We start from the raw sequence: 21,414 nt of genomic DNA on the forward strand, positions 1-21,414 counted from the left end.
CCAAAGTAAAATAAACAAATTGAGGCAACATTGTACCTCAAAGGATGAGTTTCTGATTAAATACAAGAAGAGAAAATCATATGCTATTTATGAACACACCACTGCGGCATCACTATATTGTTAAAATCAACTTTTAGGAAAATCTTACCCAAACCATTTAAGCAATTAATGACTGCTAAGAGTTCTAATTCATCTTTGATATTTGAGAATAGCAGTTGTTAAAATACAGTCCACAGACCTCAGAGGGTCTGACAAGTCAAAACTATTTTCATAATAATGCTCAGACATTATTTGCCATTTTTACTGTGCTGACACTTCCATCAGTGATACAGAAGTGGTGGTGGTAAAACTTCAGATGCCCAACATGAGTCAACAGAGTGGCACTAAAGTGTACTAGCAGTCATCATACGGGGGGCCTTGTTTATCTCACAAGGCCTCAAAAAAAATGAAAACACTTGCCTATCCATCCCTCCCCAGGTGAACCTTCAGTAAAAGGTGAAAGATTCACTTCGAAGAGAAACAGTCAAAATTGAAAAAGTTTTTTCCAACAAATACCATAAGCTTGAAAGAAAAACTGATTGATAAATTATGGTTATTTAGACTTGTGTATATGGCAGATTTTTTTTTTCCCTCAAATTGAACAAAATGAGCCTCTCACTGAAGTGAGACTATGTTGCTGCTGCTGCTGCTGCTGTGTCACTTCAGTCATGTCCGACTCTCCGAGACTTCAAGCAAAACTAGAACTCTCAAAATCTTACACCCACCACTTAGTTCCACTTGATAGCTTTTAAATATTTAAAGATACTTCTGATAAGATCAGTGGTGATATGAATGAAAAATTTTTAAGTTATATAATGCAATCTATTAACATTCAGAAAATTGCCACTGACCCACTAAGTCAATATTTTCCAATGACCAAAGCAGGATTACAAAACCATATACGGATAAAAGACCCATTTAAAGTACAATACCAAATCAATGAATATTAATGTAACAGAATATGAGATGCTTATTGCTATAGTTTCAAACTCTACATTGCAATTAACCTTTAAGAAAATACCACTGTCAAATGTTGATATGATTTAAAACATTTCCACAATTATGTGAAAAGTATATTAATCAGTCTTTCCTTTTCCAACTTATCTTTATTTACTTCCATTAGAACAAATTAAAACAATGAATAGAGAGGTAGATGTGGTATATGGCTACCTTTTAGTAAGGCAGACGTTAAAGATATTAGTAAAAATGTGCAACAATGCCATTTCCTCCTGCTAAAATTTTTTCATTTTGGAAAAGAGCTATTTTCAACAACAACAAAAAACATGTATTCTATCAATATATGACAGGTTTGCTACTACTTTTTAATAAATTAATACTGTTAAATTTTGTCTCAGTTTCTAAAATGCTAAATAAATATCACTACATATAATATAATTCATAATTCAGATTGTAAGGAAGTCCTGAGACTAAAACATTTGCTAACTACAGTATTCAAGATGTTAAAGATTGCTACGTGTAAACTTTGGATGACAAAGAAACTAGAAACAAGCAAGATAAATTAACAGTGCCATGTTTTTATGTGGAAGAATTATCTTAAACTTACTTGTTGGACACCAACAGCAAATGCCTTCAGAAATACTTCAGCAAATTCATTATACTCTTTGGAAACATTGCCAGGACTTCCATACCTAAAAGAACATTAAAATGCCCATCATGTCTTTATAATGTTTTATATCAGCACTGATTAAAAAAGCACCAAATTGTGAAGATATAAAAAAAAAACACCAAAAATCTTAAGTTATCATAATGAGAAGTGTTTACCTTTCAAAAAGCCTTGCTAAGATATGTAAAGCCCACTTCTTACATTTCCACCATGGTAACTCAGGTCTATCATCTTCTTCAACTTGAAGTGTTTCCTTTAAAGAGACATTTATTTAATGACAGACAATATAATCTAAAAGGAATAGAGTGAGTTTGGAACAGATTCACAAAAACATGAATGCTCCTCCAACATTGGCCTTTCATTATAAAAGGATATACTTGGAAAAGTACTAACCTTTGTTTATAAGAGGCGTTTTGCTTCACTACTTAGTTACAAAGGACATGCTTTTTCAAAGTCTTATAAAAGTTTAAACTCAAAAACATTTTAGTCATGATCCAAACAATACAAATCAAGGCCTGGGCAAGCACCTTAACTAAAACCAGTATAGTTAAAGGGCACAAATCAAAAGGGCACAAAAAACTCCATTTTAAAAATCTACTTTCAGAAACACTAGTTTAAATACATAAATATAAATGGATGAAAATGTTCATTTGCAAAACTATTTGTAACAGAGAAAAATGCCAAGAACTAAACATTCATTAATAAGGAGATGTTTAATTATGGAACATCCATAACAGACTACTACACAAGCACTAAAAGAATGAACTGGCTCATTATATTACTGACCTAAGACAGTCATGACATATTTTTAAAGACAAAGAAATGAGACTGTGAAACAACCAAAACTTCCATACACTGCCAGTGACAGCAATGATACAACTACTTTGGAAGTTATTTATAAAATTAAACATATACATTCATAGCAGCCTTATTTGTAATACTAAAATCTTGAAACCACCCAGATACACATTAACTTGTAAATAAATAATTTATTTATTTACAATGGAATACCACTTGTCAACAAAAAGGAAATAACTACCATAACACAACATGAATGCATCATTAAGTATATTAAGTAAAAGTAGATACAAAAAAAATCACCTTTTTATTAGATTCTACGCAGGCAAAATTAATATATGGTGCTAGAAATCAGAATGGTGATGGAAGAATGACTAGATCCAGCCATGAGCAAGTATTCTCGGCGACAGTTACTTGAGTGAATATGACTGTTATAACTCAAATTGTTTACTTATATGTGCATGTTTATTATTACAAATGATACCAAAAAAGATGCAGAATATAGTTATGAAAACTCTTAAAGTTTTATTTTATACCTTTTATAAAATAACACATCAAATAACTTTTCTATGGAGTAGAAGGAAGGTCCTATTTACTTCTTCAGTGTATTTTTAAAATAAAAATTTGAGCAATAAATTACAAAACAGGAGATCAGTCTCACTTATTCCACTAAAAAAAAATTATGTTGGTAAATTACATAACCCTTCTATGCCTCTGTTTAAAATAAATTCAGGATTTTTTTTTGAAGATTAGATAAGCAAGGTATGCAGAAGTACTTAAAACACACTAGAGATTCAGGAATTGAAAATTCACTACCTCTCTAGAAAACTAGATTATAAAGAAAAATTGTGGTCATTTAAAAAATTGTTAATAAATGTGAAAAAATAACATTTTTTATTTATGGATAATTCTGTCTATGAGACTGAAAAACCAATGAATTGTACACTAAAATAGTGAATTTTATGGTATTTGAGTTAGATCTCTATAAGGTTGTTATTTAAAAAACAACTACTGTAACTAAGAACAAAGTCTGACCAACTTGTACATCAAGTTCTTCTTCAGTTCATCCAAGTCTGACAAATCACTAGGCTAAAATCCAGCTATGGGCTCTTTGTTTCTTTTTGAGAGAGAATTCATATCTAACATTGTGTTAGTTTAAGGTATAAACAGAATAATTTGATATATGTATAAACTGCAAAATGTTTACTAGAGTAAGTTTTGGAAGATGGTGGAAAGGTACAAATTTCCAGTTATATGATAAATAAATTCTGGGGAGATGGTATCTATAGATTTAATAAATAATAAACAAAAAAATATTGTTTTATCTGAAGGCTGCTAGGACAATAGATTTAAAAGTTCTCACTAGAAGAAAAAAAAATCCTAACTATGTCAGGTGATACATTTTATTAACTCAATTAAAAACTGAAGAAACAGAGAATTAGGATGGAAAAAACAAGCTACATATAAGCACTTTAAATACACAAAATAAACTTTTAAATTTTTCCCTTAATATACTCACATATATAAACAAATGAAACGTGTATTTAGAAAAATCTGCATCACAAAATACATAAATTCACAAAGAATGTTTTAGGAAATATCAATTAAAATTCCCAAAAGGTAACAAATATTTAAGTTCAGTGATATAGGAAATAAACTTACATTAGGTACATCCCTGTTCACAACAGTCTTTAAAATTTCTATCCATTCTGTCAGATTCTGTTGGTTTATCAGCTCCAGTGGTAATGTATACTAAATTAAAATCAAGAATCAATATTTTAAAATCTTTACAAAAGAAAATCCAACTTCTTTTTACTCTTTATAAAATCTAAAAAACATACTTCATGCAATCCACATTTCCTTTTAGTAGATAGGCAAATTTCTCATCTGGCTGATTTGGTTAGTTTATGTACAATGGTCAACTGTGGCAAAGATAGTAAGCATCCTTGTCTTATTCCCAAATTCCTGAGAATACATCTAATTTTCACCATAAGGTACGATATCTCTTATTGAGTTAAGGAAATTTCTATTCCAGGATACTTAATTTATTTTTTTTTAAAGCAGATATGATTATTTTATCAAATACTTTATCTACCATCCTTAAAGATTGTTTACAGGTCTCTTTTTGCATAATATAAAACTTAATCACAAACACTGGATTTTCACTCTTGATATTCTGTTTCTGGGATAAATCTTATCACTTAATAGGAGCATCAATATCCTATTTAGGGTTTTAGGACCTCTATTGTCACAAATGAGCCAGTACTATATTTTGATTTCAGGGTATGCTAGTCTCAAAAAATCAGTTGGTTCCTATGCCCTAGAATAACTTATAAAAAGAACTTTCATTTCTTTAAAAATTATATAAGGAGTCATTAGAAAGATATCAGATTATCTTTAAAGATCTAGCAATAGCATGAAAAATCCAACCAAACAATGGCAGTGAGTCAGTTATAATAACCTTAGTGGAAATAAAGTCACAGGTCTATTTAAATGAGATTTATAAAAAATAAGTAATGGTATGAATTGAACCAAAGGTCCGGACATATGAGACAAATCTTTCTCTGGCCATGTGGCAAAAGAAGAGCAAGAATTTTAATCCTAATCAAAAACTCTGTTTCATAAGTAATTACAATCCACTGAAACTATAGATACTATCATTTCCTTAGTTGGGTCTTTTATCCCAGGAAGATTTAGAATATACAAAGTCAAACCCACAGTATTAATCATTTTGTGTCAAGCTTAGGAATAGCTTTTGTAATTTAGTGGGACAATCTACACATATATGGCATGACAAAGCACATGTTAGATGTAAACTCGAAGAACTGATTTTAAGTTTTGCGAATTCTTAAGCTGAAAGATATTCTTTATCATCATTTATAGTGCCAAATGATAGCTAACTTTATATATTAAAAACTACTTTGTAAAATTACCTGAACAAGAGCATAGAAGATCTTGAAAATTTGTTTCTGAATGAGGACAGATTGATCAGACTGATCAGAAAGAAGCTGGATAAAACGGTCCTTTAGAACTGGCAGGAAATGCTGCATTGCTGCTACCAATGGACTCCGTTCCTCTGGTTTCTTATACCTTTGGGCAGGAATGCAAACTAATTCTGTGAGAATTTACTTACAATTTTATTTATAAATATAAACTACTTGCCTGTTTATACAGATAAAAGCAAATATTTTCTAAGCAATTTTATAGTCCGAGAAGAAAAACCTATTATGGAATTAAACCATAGGTTAAAAGCAACTTGAGAAAAATCTCAAATAACAACAGAACATCTAAAATTTACTGAGCATTTATTATGAGGTAAATAACCTTCAAGGCCTCATTAATATTCTCACTTCTATAGCTGAGGAAACGGAGGCATAGAGAAGTTAAATATCTTCCCCAATATATATATCTAGGTATGAACCTTAGCAGATTCAGGATTTGCCCTTTAACCATTTCACTATGTTATCACTAACTGAATACTGATACAACTGAGGCGCTACAGTGATTTGGTTTTTAAACATTAGGAGCTGATTGATATAAATAATTATGTATTAACATCCTTAAGTGATTTACACACCAAAAGCATTACGGAAGAAATGGCATCTGTAAAGCAGAAAATAGTCTATTTCTAAAAGCACTATAAATCACTATAGTGATAGGTTACCACTGTAAACTGGTAACCTTTCTGGCAACAAAGCCTGACCGCAACAGGATACTGATTCTGTTTATCCCATTTGGAGTAAATACTCATATACTTATAGCATATATAAAAAATAGTGTTTGATTCCTGGATTCTGGTATAGATTTCAATAGAATATATATTATGTGAACCTTGTTAAACCTTTCTAAACTCTGAAAAATCCTGAATTCTGAATTACATTTTGCTTCAAAGATAAGAGTAAAGAAGTGCTGACTAATTGAGACATTCCCCCATAGAGAGCCTTAGCATTTTAACAGTACTGTGAAAAGGGCTACTGGCTTTTTTTTTTTTTAATTAAGTAACTGCTTTTCCATACCAGACCCCAGTTTTATCTACCAGTAGCTTTTCTAAAGGGAGAAAATGTATCTAAGAATTGAGTGTGTTAGCACATTTTTAAAGGTAAAGGTAAACATTCCTAAAAGGCTGGATTGTTTTTCCCACTGGGTGAAAGGAGAAGCAAAGTAAACTGCCAAGATTAAAACAAGAGCAATGTTCCTGTTAATAATGATTTGATATTAAACAATTAACTGACAGTTTTAAATATTATTTAATATGCTGAGAAATTATACCTAGTATATATTTAAAGGTTATCTGAACATTTCTTTGAGTCAATAAAAACAGTAAAAATTCACAAAAGGAAGCCATTTGCACTCTCCAATTTGATTAGACAAGCTATATTATTTATTGAAAATATTATCTTATAACAACAAAGATGAGAACTATATTATGCAACCCTCTCTCTATTATCCAATCCATGTGATCACCCACATTATGATGGTTTGAATACCCATTCCATGTTAAGACATTCTTCTCTCCTAACTCCCTCTCTACACTGAGTGGTGGCCTGGAAGTTGGATGGTTACAATATCCAAACTAATGAGTATGAAAATCATTTATGGAAGGATACAAATACTATTCCATAAGACCTGAAAGCTCCTAAAAGCATGAAAATGTGACACTAATAAAAGCCTACGGAGTGATCAGATGGTGGAGGAATAGGATGTGGAGCTCAATTCTTCCCACAAATAAAAGCCTACTACCAGTGTCAATCTGGTGAACCATACTCATAGGGAATTCTCAAAAACTAGCCAACCACTTTCCTCTTTAAAAAAAGAAAAAAGTCAATTTGCATGTAAAAGATCACATGCAAATTCCCCATCTTGGCATTCAAAACCGTCTTTTAACAAGGTCCCAATCTACTAATTTAAAGTGAACCCCAACCTCTCAACAGAAGTTATCCATACCATTTAGTGGTCTCCTCACTACCCACTAAAGTGTCTCATTTCTACCTCGGCATCTTTCTCTGCTCACTCCATGTGGTGTGACATGCCTTTCTCTTCAAATGTTCCTTCTATGCTCCTTCAACTGACAAGCATTTCCTAAGGATCTATGCTCCTGAAGGCCATCACAACTTTCAGTTTCGGCATGCATTTTCTTAGAACTGCTTTAGTCCACACAGATCCCTTGTGAACACCTTGTGCTCCACAAACACTGGCTGAAAATAAACTGAAATTCCACCACTGCAGCAGTCTCCTATGTCTTCCATTTAAAAAAATCCCTATCGTACTCTCTCCTGCTAAAGATTACAGGGCAGGAGAGACTTGAACCTTCTCAATGACAATGACAGCTTGTTATTGTTATTCTCTCCCAGTCACTCACTCACTTACCAGAACTACAACAACTGGCACTCCGACAGAGGTTGGAGCAACAGCTGGAACATCCCTTAGCAGGAAGATGGGTAGCTGGTGGGAACACAAGAAAACACCAGTACCAATGCTGTAAATAGTATATTTCTTTCCTGCTCAGAACAAAAGCAGCAGTTCATCAGCTACTTTGAGTGGGACCCAGAAAGGCTATCACAGGCTAACTACAAGCCCCAGAGTTAGAGGCTCACAATGTGTAGCTGTTAGGACTAGAAATAAAGCCACCATCATGGTGTAGTGTTCCTTCTTCTTTAATTTTCTAACATCAAAATTTTCAAGTGCCTACCAATTTCATTATTTTCACCACACACTTAGAAAAACCTCAACAACATTCGGTTTACTACTTTTAGGGCTACACCTCACTACTTTTAGTGCTATACCTCAACTTCCAAGTAAGATTTTTTTTTCCCTGATCCCTAAACCCAGGTCTAAAATGATCCGTAAATCTTTCTTACTGATACTAAGTACTTACACAGACTATAATTTGCTCAAATACACCAACACTGAAGCAGATGACTATGAGTCCTTCAAACACAATGATTAAAAAGTGATCAAATGAATTTCCAACACATTCTTCTTAAAGAATTAGAGGTAGGCTCTTGAAACTTAGCAAGAACTCAAATTAAGATAAAAATTCACAGAAAGCCATAAAAAAGAGCTCTAAAGCTCAGTGTACTTTGACCCCTTTCATATCTTAAACAAAGCTTATCTTTAAGCCTTTTATCAGCACAAATTGAGGAGTCTATATAGAGGAGTTATAGATAACTTAGGTTTTGAATAGGGAAATATGATTAAGAAAAAAGGGCACAAGGAGTTTCACAGCCAAATCAACATAAGAGACTGCAGAATTAAAACAAGAATGCTATTTCAAAACGAAGACACAATTAAAATCAACATGTAATTCACTAACTTTGGTATATAGATCAAATGAAACTTTAAGTTGTTCAAACCAATTAGCTTAAATTTCCCAAGCTTTTTCTACTTCTCAGAACTACAGGAATTGAGAGATACTTACTCATAATTTTTCACAAGCTGATAGAGGCAAAGAAGAATTCCTAGCCAACATGCACTGTTGTCAGACTGAAGATAAAAGCCAATTTTGTCCACAATAGCAGTCCAGCGACTTGGATAATCATGTTTGATGATATGATGAATGCATGTAGTAAGTTGTACCCTGAAAGTAAAAAATAAACAATAAGAAGGAAGAAAGTAAAAAATAAACAATAAGAAGGAAGAAATACTAAGTCCATGCCGTAACTAGAGAAGCCTTCACCACAATGGAAACATCCCACATGCCCAAAGAAGAACCGAAGCAGCCAAACATATATATATGGCTTAAAATTCAACATTCAAAAAACTAAGATCATAGCATCTGGTCCCATCACTTCATGGCAAATAGATGAGGAAACAATGGAAACAGTGACTGACTTTATTTCTTGGGCTCCAAAATCACTGCAGATGGTGACTGCAGCCATGAAATTAAAAGACGCCTGCTCCTTGTAGAAGAAGCTGTGACCAACTTAGACAGCATATTAAAAAGCAGAGATATTACTTTGCCAACAAAGGTCCATCTAGTCAAAGCTATGGTTTTTCCAATAGTCATGTATGGATGTGAGAGTTGGACCACAAAGAAAGCTGTGCACTGAATAATTGATGCTTTTGAACTGTGGTGCTGGAGAAGACTCTTGAGAGTCCCTTGGACTGCAAGGAAATCCAACCAGTCAATCCTAAAGGAAATCAGTCCTGGGTGTTCAATGGAAGGACTGATGCTGAAGCTGAAGCTCCAATACGTTGGCCACCTGATGCAAAGAACTGACTCACTGGAAAAGACCCTGATGCTGGGAAAGAAGAAGGGGTCGACTGAGGATGAGATGGTTGGATGGCATCACCGACTCAATGGACATGAGTTTGAGCGAGCTCTGGGAGTTGGTGATGGACAGGGAAGCCTGGAATGCTATAGTCCATGGGGTCGCAAAGAGTCAGACACAACTGAGCAACTGAACTGCACTTTCCAGGTGGTGCAGTGGATAAGAATTCCCCTGGCAATGTGGAGGACACAGGCTTGATCCCTGGTCCAGGAAGATTCCACAAGCCGCAGAGCAACTAAGCCCGTGTACCCCAACTACTGAAGCCCATGCGCCCTACAGCACACAAGCTGCTAACAACTGAGCCCACATGCTGCAACTACTGAAGCCTGAGTACCTAGAGCCTGTGGTCTGCAATGAGAAGCCAGCACACCCAACAAAGAGTAGCCCATGACTACTGCTAGAGAAAGCCTAAGCAAAGCTACAAAGACTCAGTGCAGCCAAAAATAAATTAAAAAAAAAAAAACAAAAAAAACAAGTCACTAACTATTACTACTGATTTAAAAGAAACCCAACAAATGTTACAAATGCAGGTAATTGTATTTTTTTCATCCCCATCAACTGACAGGTTTCATTCAGAACATCAATATAATATAAAGTATATGACAGAATTCTATAATTTTCTATGCTCCCTTTCATCTAAACATAGTATGTTTCACAAGTTTGACATGAAGTTTAAAGTTTTGGGTTTTAATAAATGCAAAATTAAACTGCAGTGAGAAAATAAAACAAACAAGTAATTTTCCTGTAACAGCATTTAAGTTTTGTGCTTCAGAAAGGACAGATTTTTGTGGGGGAGCTGCGCTGGGTCTTGGTTACAGCATTAGGGATCTTTGCTGCATCTTGCTGAATCTTTCAGTCGTGGCACACTGACTCTGGAGTTGTGGCACATGGGCTTTAGTTGCTCCATAACATTTAGGATCAAAGTTCCCCAACCAGGGACTGAACCTGCATCCCCTGCATTGTAAAGTGGATTCTTAACCCCTGGATCACCAGGGAAGTCTCCAAAACAACCAATTTTTATGTTCTGAAAGATTCCCTTTTCTACAAACCCTGAAAACTATTACCATCAACAATGGTTAAATTTAAAATACATACATACCTGATGAGCTCAGGAGAGTGGATAATGGCTTCTACAATATTTTCTCGAATACAATGTCGATCTTCTTCAGGAATAGTATAAGGGGATATATCCCCTGGTGCTGTTTCCCGATCAGGCCAATACTGCGTTATCATATTTTTCAAATAGATAACACCTAAAATATACATCAATTTGACAAAAGAATGTGAAAGCACTGTAACCATCCCTGTGTCTACACCTGTTTATTTCTTTCAGACCAACCACTGCTAGTAAAGCTATCCTTTTAAAATTAAAATACTGTATTCTATTATTTAAAAAGTTGACAAAACACAAATTTAATGTTGGCTACAGTAATCACCCACAAAGTCATTATTAAACATACAGTTTGCGGGAGCTGGTGATGGACAGGGAGGCCTGGCGTGCTGTGGTTCATGGGGTCGCAAAGTCGGACACGACTGAGCAACTGAACTGAACTGAACTGAACTGCAGTAACTGCAAACTAAAACAAAATCATTTTTACAGTGCATTTACACACAACACTTTCCACCCTGTTTTCTGTAGGAAAGTTGTTTTACCAAGTCTTTTAAAGGAAACTTCTAAAAACAAAACTGCATACCAATAAAGTTTCTACTTAATCTTGGACTCCAGAACTGTGAGAAACAGCCTCTATCATAATGCACCAAATAAGTGGATGTAATACTTATTTGTACAATTTTGATTCAGTATTTTAAAAGGTGTTTGGTCAAACAAAACACATAAACAAATGGGAACTGCACTGCAAGAACCTATGATTCACTCTACTCCATCCAGAATGCTTGAGCTCTACTACAAAGACAGTAAATGTATCTTTCAGAAACCACCATATACCATGCACTATGCAATATAATTCAATTACAAGGATGTAAATTTTAAAGTAATGATGATACTACAAAAATTAGGACCAATTCCACAGTTCAGTTGCTTCTGGCTTTGTACATACTAAAAAAACAACTTTCTAGTAGAATTTAATTTTGCTAAAACACATAATCAAGTTTCTAATGTGCTTAAGGTCCTTCCTAAATCCAAAGGCTTTCAACATCTTAGTAAAAATTTTGAGATTTAAAGGCAAAGATTCTTATCTAAAAAAATAGCCAAAGGGGAAAATGTCAACTTCATAAGTAAAAGAGAAATGACAGTTAAAATAGTCAAACCAATCTTTTCCTATTTAACTAAAAAAAATTTTCAAAGACTTACTGTTGACCATGGTTCAGTAAAATTACTGTATTTTATAGACACAAAAGTTCCCATTTAATTCGTGCTATTTGGATGCCAATTTTAAAAGTCATAACTTCCATTCATTCATTCATTCACTGAGGACCTTCACTGAGTCATGCAATTCTTTAGGCACTCAGAATACAACTGTTAACCATACAGACCTGATATTAAATTCCAACAACTGAGAAAGGTTTCAGAGCATATGGAACATTTAAGGTAAATCATTTAGTTGTTAAAATATAAATTTTAAGATTAACACTATGTAGAGAAAAGCGGCAAAATTTTTTTAAAAACAAAATCGGTGTAAGGAAAAAGAACAGCAAAAAATAACTCCAGAATAATAAGCGGTTTTTCCAGAACAGTAAAGTTATTCGCAGTTTATATGTCCTACAAGAAATATATCTGCAAATAAATAACAAGCATTAAAGATGTGAATTCCATTATTCTGCTGACTAACAGATAATATCAGAAGTAGCATGCCACATTTTCACAGACTCTGATACTGAAGGAATTAATATTTTGTTGAAACTGGGACTAAGAAGTAGTAACTTTTAAATGGTTAAAATAAAACACTAAAAGCAAATAACTGGAGGTTTGTATCTTAGAATCATCCATCATGGAAGGAAACAGAATATGGAGAATCTTGCAATAAACCTCATCAATTTTTTTCTTAAGTCAGTGAAATATCACATTCCTTTAAATTCTGCCACCAGGTATCAATGTACTTGTGACAGTTTGCAGTAAACACAAGGGGGCCAAATCAATTTTCGGGGAAGAAAATCACCGAAGGATCTTCCCAAGACACTTCTGCTACTCAACTATGAACCTTCCAAACATTATTTACATACATCCAAGAAAATAATTCAGGAAACTTGCCTGCCTGTCTCACAGGTAAATCCAGTTGTTCCGACATAGTAATCTGAAGCAGCGTTGAAACAAAATTCAGAGACTTGTGTGCCTACAAATAAAAAAAATGTATTTTAAATTTCCGCAAATAAATATTCTTAGTGCTCTTATTTCACTACTTGGCTGGCACAAAAGGCTCTCCACTAGTTGGTTCCAGTATTTCCTACCACTCACATATAAGGAACACACACACACAAAATGCAGTAACCTAACTCCTAAAACCTTCATGTGTTTGCATTTGCCTACATACTGTTGAACTTCTAACCAAATTGGTGGCAGCAGCTCAAAAGCAGTCTCCTCTGTGATACCTATTTCCCCAACTCAGTAATAATTTCTCCAGGGATATTCTATTATGTGGCTAGACAAAAACGAAATAAGCAAACATTAATAATCTGAGGGGGTCGTTTCCAAGGTGCTAATAACATTTTGCATCGTAATACAGCTGTTTTATAAGTGTGTCCAGTTTGTGAAAATTAATCAACTGTATCCTCATGATCATTTTTCTGTATGCATGCTATATTTAAAACAGCTTTGAACATATAATAAAAGTAGGATATAAACTGCATGACTTAGTAAATGTATTGACATGAATATACAATGCAACACATACAGAATATAATGAAATGCACCAAAAATGCTAATGAGTTATATCTGGGATGGTAGGATTATAGAGGTTTTCTATTAGCCAAATTTTATGCCATGATCCTGGATTACTTTCATAAACAACACAAAAATGTTAGTTAATTCCTAAATTTGTCATATTTGCTTTTGATTTATTAAAAAAGAACTGAAATCTCTTCTTATATGTATTCTCATTCCCTCTTCTGCAAAACGCCTCCAATAATGTCCTTCCAGCCCAAGTTTTAGTATTTTTCTGCACATGTTCACATGGACACTCATGATTTTTAGTTTCCTCCCTATAGACTTTTTCATGCATTCTACGAACATATTCTTAGAAACAGAAGAATTTCCCTTCAGATATAAAAAAATGTCTTCCACGTAAGACCCAAAGGGATACTCTGCTCATTCAGTCACTCCAAAATTATTTACTTTGTTCTTGGTGCAAAACACTATGCCAGGACGTGAAAACACAAGGTTGAACAAGACATTAAGTGTCCATGACCTCATGGAAAATGAACAATGAAGGAAAAAAAGATAGCCAAACAGGTAACTGTAATAAAGCATCAATATAACAGGAAAAACAGAAAACACTATGGAAGGTTGGCGTGCTGTGATTCATGGGGTCGCAAAGAGTCGGACACGACTGAGCGACTGAACTGAACTGATGGAAGAATCACAAGTAGAATCTCCTAACCCAGAAGCAGTATTTAAATTTAAGACCTGGACAGGAGCAGTTAAATAAATAAAGGGGAGGAATTTACCCTTTTCGGCGCTCTAAACAGATGTGAACAGTTTACCACAACCGTCTTCATGGAACCCCCGTCCATCTAACCGCTCCTACCTCACTTTTCCCGGGACCTCTGCAGGCTCCTTCGGTTGTTTCTCCTTCTGTCTACATGGTTCAAGAACTCAGTCACAGCCCGTCTTTTCTGCTCCCCAGGTGATTTCACGTAACTCCTATCTTTAAATACCATCTATAAATCAAATGTAGTTTCCAGTCCAGGACACACTAACAGACCTATTTAACATCCCTGCCTCCATTATCTCACAGGATTTTCAGACTTACTATGATGAAATCATTTTTCCCCTAAAAGTTGTGACTCTTCCTTCCTTGTACCACCCCCCACAACCTGTCATCACTATCCTCTGTTACTCATATCTGAAAATTGAATGTCATTTTTAATATGTTCCTCTTCTTTTAAAATTAAAAAAAATTTTTTAATTTATTCATTTTTCACTGTGCTGGGTCTCTGTTGCTGTGCATGTGTTTCCTCTACAGCAGAGACTACTCTTCCTTGCAATGCACAGGCTTCTCACTGCAGTGGCTTCTCGTGGTGCAGGGCACAAACTTTAGGGCACTCTGGCACAGTAGTTGCTGCCCATAGGCTTTTTCACCCCTCAGCATGTGGAATCTTCTCAAAGCAGAGGCTGAACTCATGTCTCCTGCATTGGCAGGCAGATTCTTAACCACTGGACCACCAGGGAAGTCCACTTTCCTCTTCTTATCCCAATTCAATACATCAGACACTATCAATTGCATAGCCAAAATGGTTGTATAATTGATATATCCACTTTCTCCATTCCTACTAACACCAACCTAGTCCAAATGACTATCATCTCTTAATGTAACCATTTGCCTTCCCAACCATTCTCTATTTAGTACTCAATAATCTTAAAATTGTAAAGTAATCCCCTTAAAAGACATCTTTTAACAATTTTCTACTGTATTTCCTAAGGCCTAAAAGGCCCTGTCTTGTCTTGCTCTGCTTATTCCTTCAGCCTCACTTAAAGAAACTTTCTCATCCCCCTCATTGCCCCACCTTACATTTCTGCAACAATAAATATTACCCCCATTTCAAAGTCTTTGTACATGCTGTGACTTTCTGCCTACATCACTCTTCTCTCCAATGCTCCATCAGAGTTAACTGGTCCACATCTTTATTCTTTAGGTCTCAGTTTAAACATTTCCTTAGAGAAGCATTTCCTCACTGATCACACTAGGGCTAAGTAGGGCTCCCAATTACTCTCATAAGCTCCAACGTTTTTTTTTCCACTTCATAATAATTATTACATATTTGTAGACTGGCTTTATGTCTGCCTCTCCTATTAGACTCAAGATACATTAGGAATAAAGACTACTATCTTTATACCCAATTCCTCACGTTTGGCATTCAAGATAATCAACAAATTTATTAAAAGAATAACTGAATGAATTCACAAAAAAGGTGCCTTAGAGGCAGTTGTGACCACATAGAGGTTGTGTGGAGCAAAAAAGCAAACTTGTATTTTTAGACTGGTAAGCACACAAAGACCACTACTATGATACTTCTTAAGTCATTAATATTACAGCAATATATCTTATCTCCTGCATAAAATTGTGAACTCTATGACTGAACTGCTAGAATTCAAGACAGTACTGGTTATAAACCTAAGTGATGTCATGTCCTACATTTTTAACTCCTGAGCAAGTTTATTTCAGCAAATCTAATTTTTTTACTGTGAAGATTAATTTTATTTAACAAATATGTATGGCACTTTTTTTAAAGACTCTTTTCCCATATAGGCCATTACAGACTACTGAATGGAGTTCCCTGTGCTATACCAGCAGGTTCTTATTAATTATCTCTTTTATATATAGTAGTATATACATGGCAACCCACTCCAGTGTTCTTGCCTGGAGAATCCCAGGGACGGGGGAGCCTGGTGGGCCTCCGTCTATGGGGTCACACAGAGTCGGACACGACTGAAGTGACTTAGCAGCAGCAGCAGCAGCAGTATATACAAGTCTGCAGCAAATCTAACTCTTAATTACAAACTCAGTATAACAAAATCTACTTCACAGGATAGCTATAAGGAAAATTACACAAAAAGTATTTTAGCAAACATCAAAACATAACAGGGAGTTCCCTGGTGGTCTAATGGTTAGGAATCCAGGCTTTCACTGCCATGGCCAGAGATTAATCCCTGATCAGGGAACTAAGAATCCTGCAAGTTGTGCAGTGTGGCCAAAAAATAACAACAAAAACACAAAAACCATACCTCATCTTTCTCAGAAAGTATGTTCTAAAGTCAGTAGGGCATAAATTGACTGCCAAATTACTTTTCAGTATGTTAAATCACTCATAAAGTACAAGATGTAGTTTCATTTATATATAACACTCTCCTGAGGTCCCAATTCTGCAGTTTACCTTTCTGAGTAGAAAAAGACTGCTTTCTATGACTGGAACTCCAAATGAGGTTGTTGGTTTACATTTAGGAAGGAGTCACTTTATAACAACAAAAACCACCACACAAGGCCACTGTTTTTGTTGGTTGGACACAGACAGCTACATGTGAGTTAGAAGTGAGCATGTGCTACTCAGTGTATCTTCCTATAACACAATAGGTACTGCATGTTACAGTAACAAAGGACCTTTATCAATTTCTAACTTCTTAAGGTTTAAACAATACAAAAAAACCCTTAAGAGTACTTGAAGGAAACCAAGGTGAATATTTTTATCATTGTGGTGGAGAAAACCTAAGCCTAACACTTTAAAGGGTGAAAGACATGAAATAGTTTTGGTATCAGGAAAAGTAAAGCTTCATAGGCTTCAGCCCTGCCTTGGTATAAATAATGTTGAGGGGAACAAAAGGAAAATATCTCAACATCTGAGGAAGTGTTAATCACTCCAAAACAAAAGTCAACAAATATGTGCAAGCAAATTACAAAATAATTAGCATAAGGAGTTGCCTAGTGGCTTAGTGGTTAGGATTCCAGGCTTTCACTGCCATGGCCCAGGTTCAATCCTTGCTTGAGGAACTGACATCCCACAAGCCACATGGCATGGTCACACACACACGTGAAGTGGACAAGACAAAGCTACCACAAAACAACATATGCAATACCAAAGCACTGATCAAGATAAGAAAAAAAAATGGAATTCAGTGCTGGTAGATAGATAAAATGGTACAACCATATTGGAAAACTGGCATTATCTGACATGCACTTATCTTATAACCTAGCGATTTCCCCCTTATATATTCAAGAGAAATAAGGGCTTATGTTCACAATAATACCTGTCTATTAACATGTGACTACATAAACAAACTGTGGTATAATGCATGCATGAAATACTATAAAATAACTTAAAAAAAAAAAACAACCCAACCTATGAAATCAATAATACAGATCTCAAAAACATGTTGAGAAAGAAGCCAGACTATATCATACTATGGGATCCTATTAACATGAAGTTTAAGGACAGGTAAATCCAAACTACAATTAACAGAAATCAGAGTAACAGTAAGCTAAAGAAAGGTACTGATTAGGAAGAGTTTCAAGGGAAAGTTCGAGACCAATGAATATGTTTCCTCTGTCTATCTTAATCTGGAGGATGGTACCTAGGTAAAAGCTGACTGAGCTGTACATATTTTTGAGCTTTGCATTATATATAAATTATCCCTCAAAAGAAAAAAAATCAATAAGATTACTTATACTTGACTATTCACAGCATTATTCATAACCAAGTGGAAACAACTCAGATGTCCTTCAATGGGTAAGCAAAATGTAAGCATATCTATTCATTCATGTAACATTATTCAGTAATAACAAAGAATGAAGTTCTGACACATAGTACAATAAGTATGAAGCTTAAAAACATTACACTATGTGAAAGAAGTCAGTCACCAAAGACTACAGATTGTATGATTTCATTTGTATCAAACGTCCAGAATAGGGAAATCTATCTGCAGAAAGTAGCGAGGACTGGACGTGTGTAGGAGGAAGTAGGGAGTGACTGCTAAAAGTATGGGTTTCATATTGGGGTGATAAAAATGCTCTACAGTTTGTGGTGATGGATCCATAACTGTGCATATACTAAAAAAAAATCCTGAACTGGATATTAAAGTGACTGAATTCGATAAATTTATTATTTTAAAAAAACAGCGAAACTAAACATTGAAAGTAAGTACTTACTAATTTATCACTCGATTATTTTGTCACTTGGAATGCTTTCAGAAACACACCAGCATAAATCCAAAAAGTGCAACTGACCAAAAAAACTGTTATGTTCAGACAACTGAGCTAGACTAAGGTTAAGAAAGAAGGGGTATATCTATCAGCAGGAATAGCACAAGCAATCTCAACCTTGGACATCCATCTACTACTAGTCCCATCCATCTGAAATCCCTACTGCAGGAAGCCTTGACATCTTCTCCCAAAGAAGGTAACAAATGGACTCAATTAAATTAGTACCCAATATCAAACATCAGGTTCTCAAGAATAAAAACTGAGACAAAAAATAGATTCATCATCACTGGAGGGTGGGATGGGGATAAACTATAAGCTGGAATTGAAGCATTTTACTGGGATAATGGAAAGTTTCCAAAACTAGATTGTTGTAAGAGCCAAACAACTGATTTTCATTTAAAACAGGTAAATTTTATAGTATATAAATTATACCTCAATTAAGTTTAAAAATGGGGAAAAATGCACAGATCTGTACAGTTAGTTATAAAATAAACAAGTAAAGATATATACTTTAGGGAAAAACTCTTCCAAGCGTTGGGTAATCTCTAACTTTATGGATTACTGAATATAGCAAACTATCACATATTCAGAAGAATTTCTATCACATGTTAACTATTAGTATATTAATTATCATAAATTTTAAACATCTTTATATTTTATAATATAAAAAATAAACAAGTAAAAATGTCACTAGCATCAACTTCAATCACAAAGTCTGGCAAACACTGATTAGGCTTCAGAAGAGGCTACAATAAATCTTTTATATGAGTCTAAATATAAATGTAATTTCTGGATGTTGACACTAATTAGGGGCCCGCCTCAAGCTCCTGGCATCTAGTAGTAAGAGAACCAGGAGAAGTGAAGCAACAAATGGGTCATTATATAGCACACAGCTAAAACTGCTAATATTCAGCTTTTTGTTTTTTTTAATATTCAGGTTTAAAATCTGCTCACCATAATACAGAACTCTCTCTCTAGACAACTTCTTACCCTCTCATTATTTGTCATTAATACAGATAACCAACATTCACCCTTAACCCACCTCAACAAAATTCTTCAACTCCATCTCCTTTAACTCCACTCCACTTACCAGTACTTAACAACATGCCATATACTATAGAGATAAAAGATCACCACTTCAAGGTACGGTGGGAGATTAATTCTAATTATACTGACAGGTAAGTTTTTTAGTTAGACCCTAAAGAGATAAGAAAGCCTTCCTCAGCGATCAATGCAAAGAAATAGAGGAAAACAACAGAATAGGAAAAACAAGAGATCTCTTCAAGAAAATTAGAGATTCGAAGGGAACATTTCATGCAAAGATGGGCTCGATAAAGGACAGAAATGGTAGGGACCTAACAGAAGCAGAAGATATTAAGAAGAGGTGGCAAGAATACACAGAAGAACTGTACAAAAAAGATCTTCACAACCAAGATAATCACGATAACGTGATCACTGACCTAGAGCCAGACATCCTGGAATGTGAAGTCAAGTGGGCCTTAGAAAGCATCACTACAAACAAAGCTAGTGGAGGTGATGGAATTCCAGTTGAGCTATTTCAAATCTTGAAAGACGATGCTGTGAAAAGTGCTGCACTCAATATGCCAGCAAATTTGGAAAACTCAGCAGTGGCCACAGGACTGGAAAAGGTCAGTCTTCATTCCAATCCCAAAGAAAGGCAATGCTCAAACTACCGCACAATTGCACTCATCTCACACGCTAGTAAAGTCATGCTCAAAATTATCCAAGCCAGGCTTCAGCAATATGTGAACCGTGAACTCCCAGATGTTCAAGCAGGTTTTAGAAAAGGCAGAGGCACCAGAGATCAAATTGCCAACATCCGCTGGATCATGGAGAAAGCAAGAGAGTTCCAGAAAAACATCTATTTCTGCTTCATTGACTATGCCAAAGCCTTTGACTGTGTGGATCACAACAAACTGTGGAAAATTCTTGAAGAGATGGGAATACGAGACCACCTGACCTGCCTCCTGAGGAACCTGTATGCAGGTCAGGAAGCAACAGTCAGAACTGTACATGGAACAACAGACTGGTTCCAAATAGGAAAAGGAGTACGTCAAGGTTGTATATTGTCACCCTGGTTATTTGACTTATATCATGAGGAACACTGGGCTGGAAGAAGCACAAGCTGGAATCAAGATTGTGGGGAGAAATATCAATAACCTCAGATATGCAGATGACACTACCCTTATGGCAGAAAGTGAAGAGGAACTAAAAAGCCTCTTGATGAAAGTGAAAAGGAGAGTGAAAAGGTTGGTTTGAAGCTCAACATTCAGAAAACAAAGATCATGGCATCTGGTCCCATCACTTCATGGGAAAACAGTGGAAACAGTGTCAGACTTTATTTTTTGGGCTCCAAAATCACTGCAGATGCTGATTGCAGCCATGAAATTAAAAGACGCTTACTGCTTGGAAGGAAAGTTATGACCAACCTAGATAGTATATTAAAAAGCAGAGACATTACTTTGCCAACAAATGTCCGTCTAGTCAAGCTATGGTTTTTCCAGTGGTCATGTATGGATGTGAGAGTTGGACTGTCAAGAAAGCTGATTGCCGAAGAATTGATGCTTTTGAACTGTGGTGTTGTAGAAGACTCTTGAGAGTCCCTTGGACTGCAAGGAGATCCAACCAGTCCATTCTAAAGGAGATCAGCCCTGGGTGTTCATTGGAAGGACTGATGCTAAAGCTGAACCTGCAATACTTTGGCCACCTCATGCGATGAGTTGACTCACTGGAAAAGAATCTGATGCTGGGAAAGGTTGGGGGCGGGAGGAGAAGGGGACGACAGAGAATGAGG

General features: G+C 35.2%; 1 protein-coding gene across 1 annotated transcript in view; it reads right to left on the reverse strand.

Moving 5' to 3' along the window:
* The window catches only part of IPO7 (importin 7), a 45,473-nt gene that overhangs the window by 16,869 nt on the left and 7,190 nt on the right, over positions 1–21,414 (reverse strand). The window contains exons 2-8 of the mRNA XM_055423399.2: positions 12,941–13,022; positions 10,832–10,985; positions 8,880–9,038; positions 5,395–5,551; positions 4,124–4,213; positions 1,822–1,916; positions 1,604–1,688 (exon numbers count right to left, since the gene is read on the reverse strand). Coding sequence (XP_055279374.1) covers positions 1,604–1,688; positions 1,822–1,916; positions 4,124–4,213; positions 5,395–5,551; positions 8,880–9,038; positions 10,832–10,985; positions 12,941–13,022 — 822 coding nt within the window. The remainder of the gene's footprint in view (positions 1–1,603; positions 1,689–1,821; positions 1,917–4,123; positions 4,214–5,394; positions 5,552–8,879; positions 9,039–10,831; positions 10,986–12,940; positions 13,023–21,414) is intronic.

The sequence above is a fragment of the Moschus berezovskii genome, chromosome 14 (assembly GCF_049115385.1).
Source record: "Moschus berezovskii isolate FMDL1 chromosome 14, NW_MosBer_1.0, whole genome shotgun sequence".
In the NCBI taxonomy this organism is placed as follows: domain Eukaryota; kingdom Metazoa; phylum Chordata; class Mammalia; order Artiodactyla; family Moschidae; genus Moschus; species Moschus berezovskii.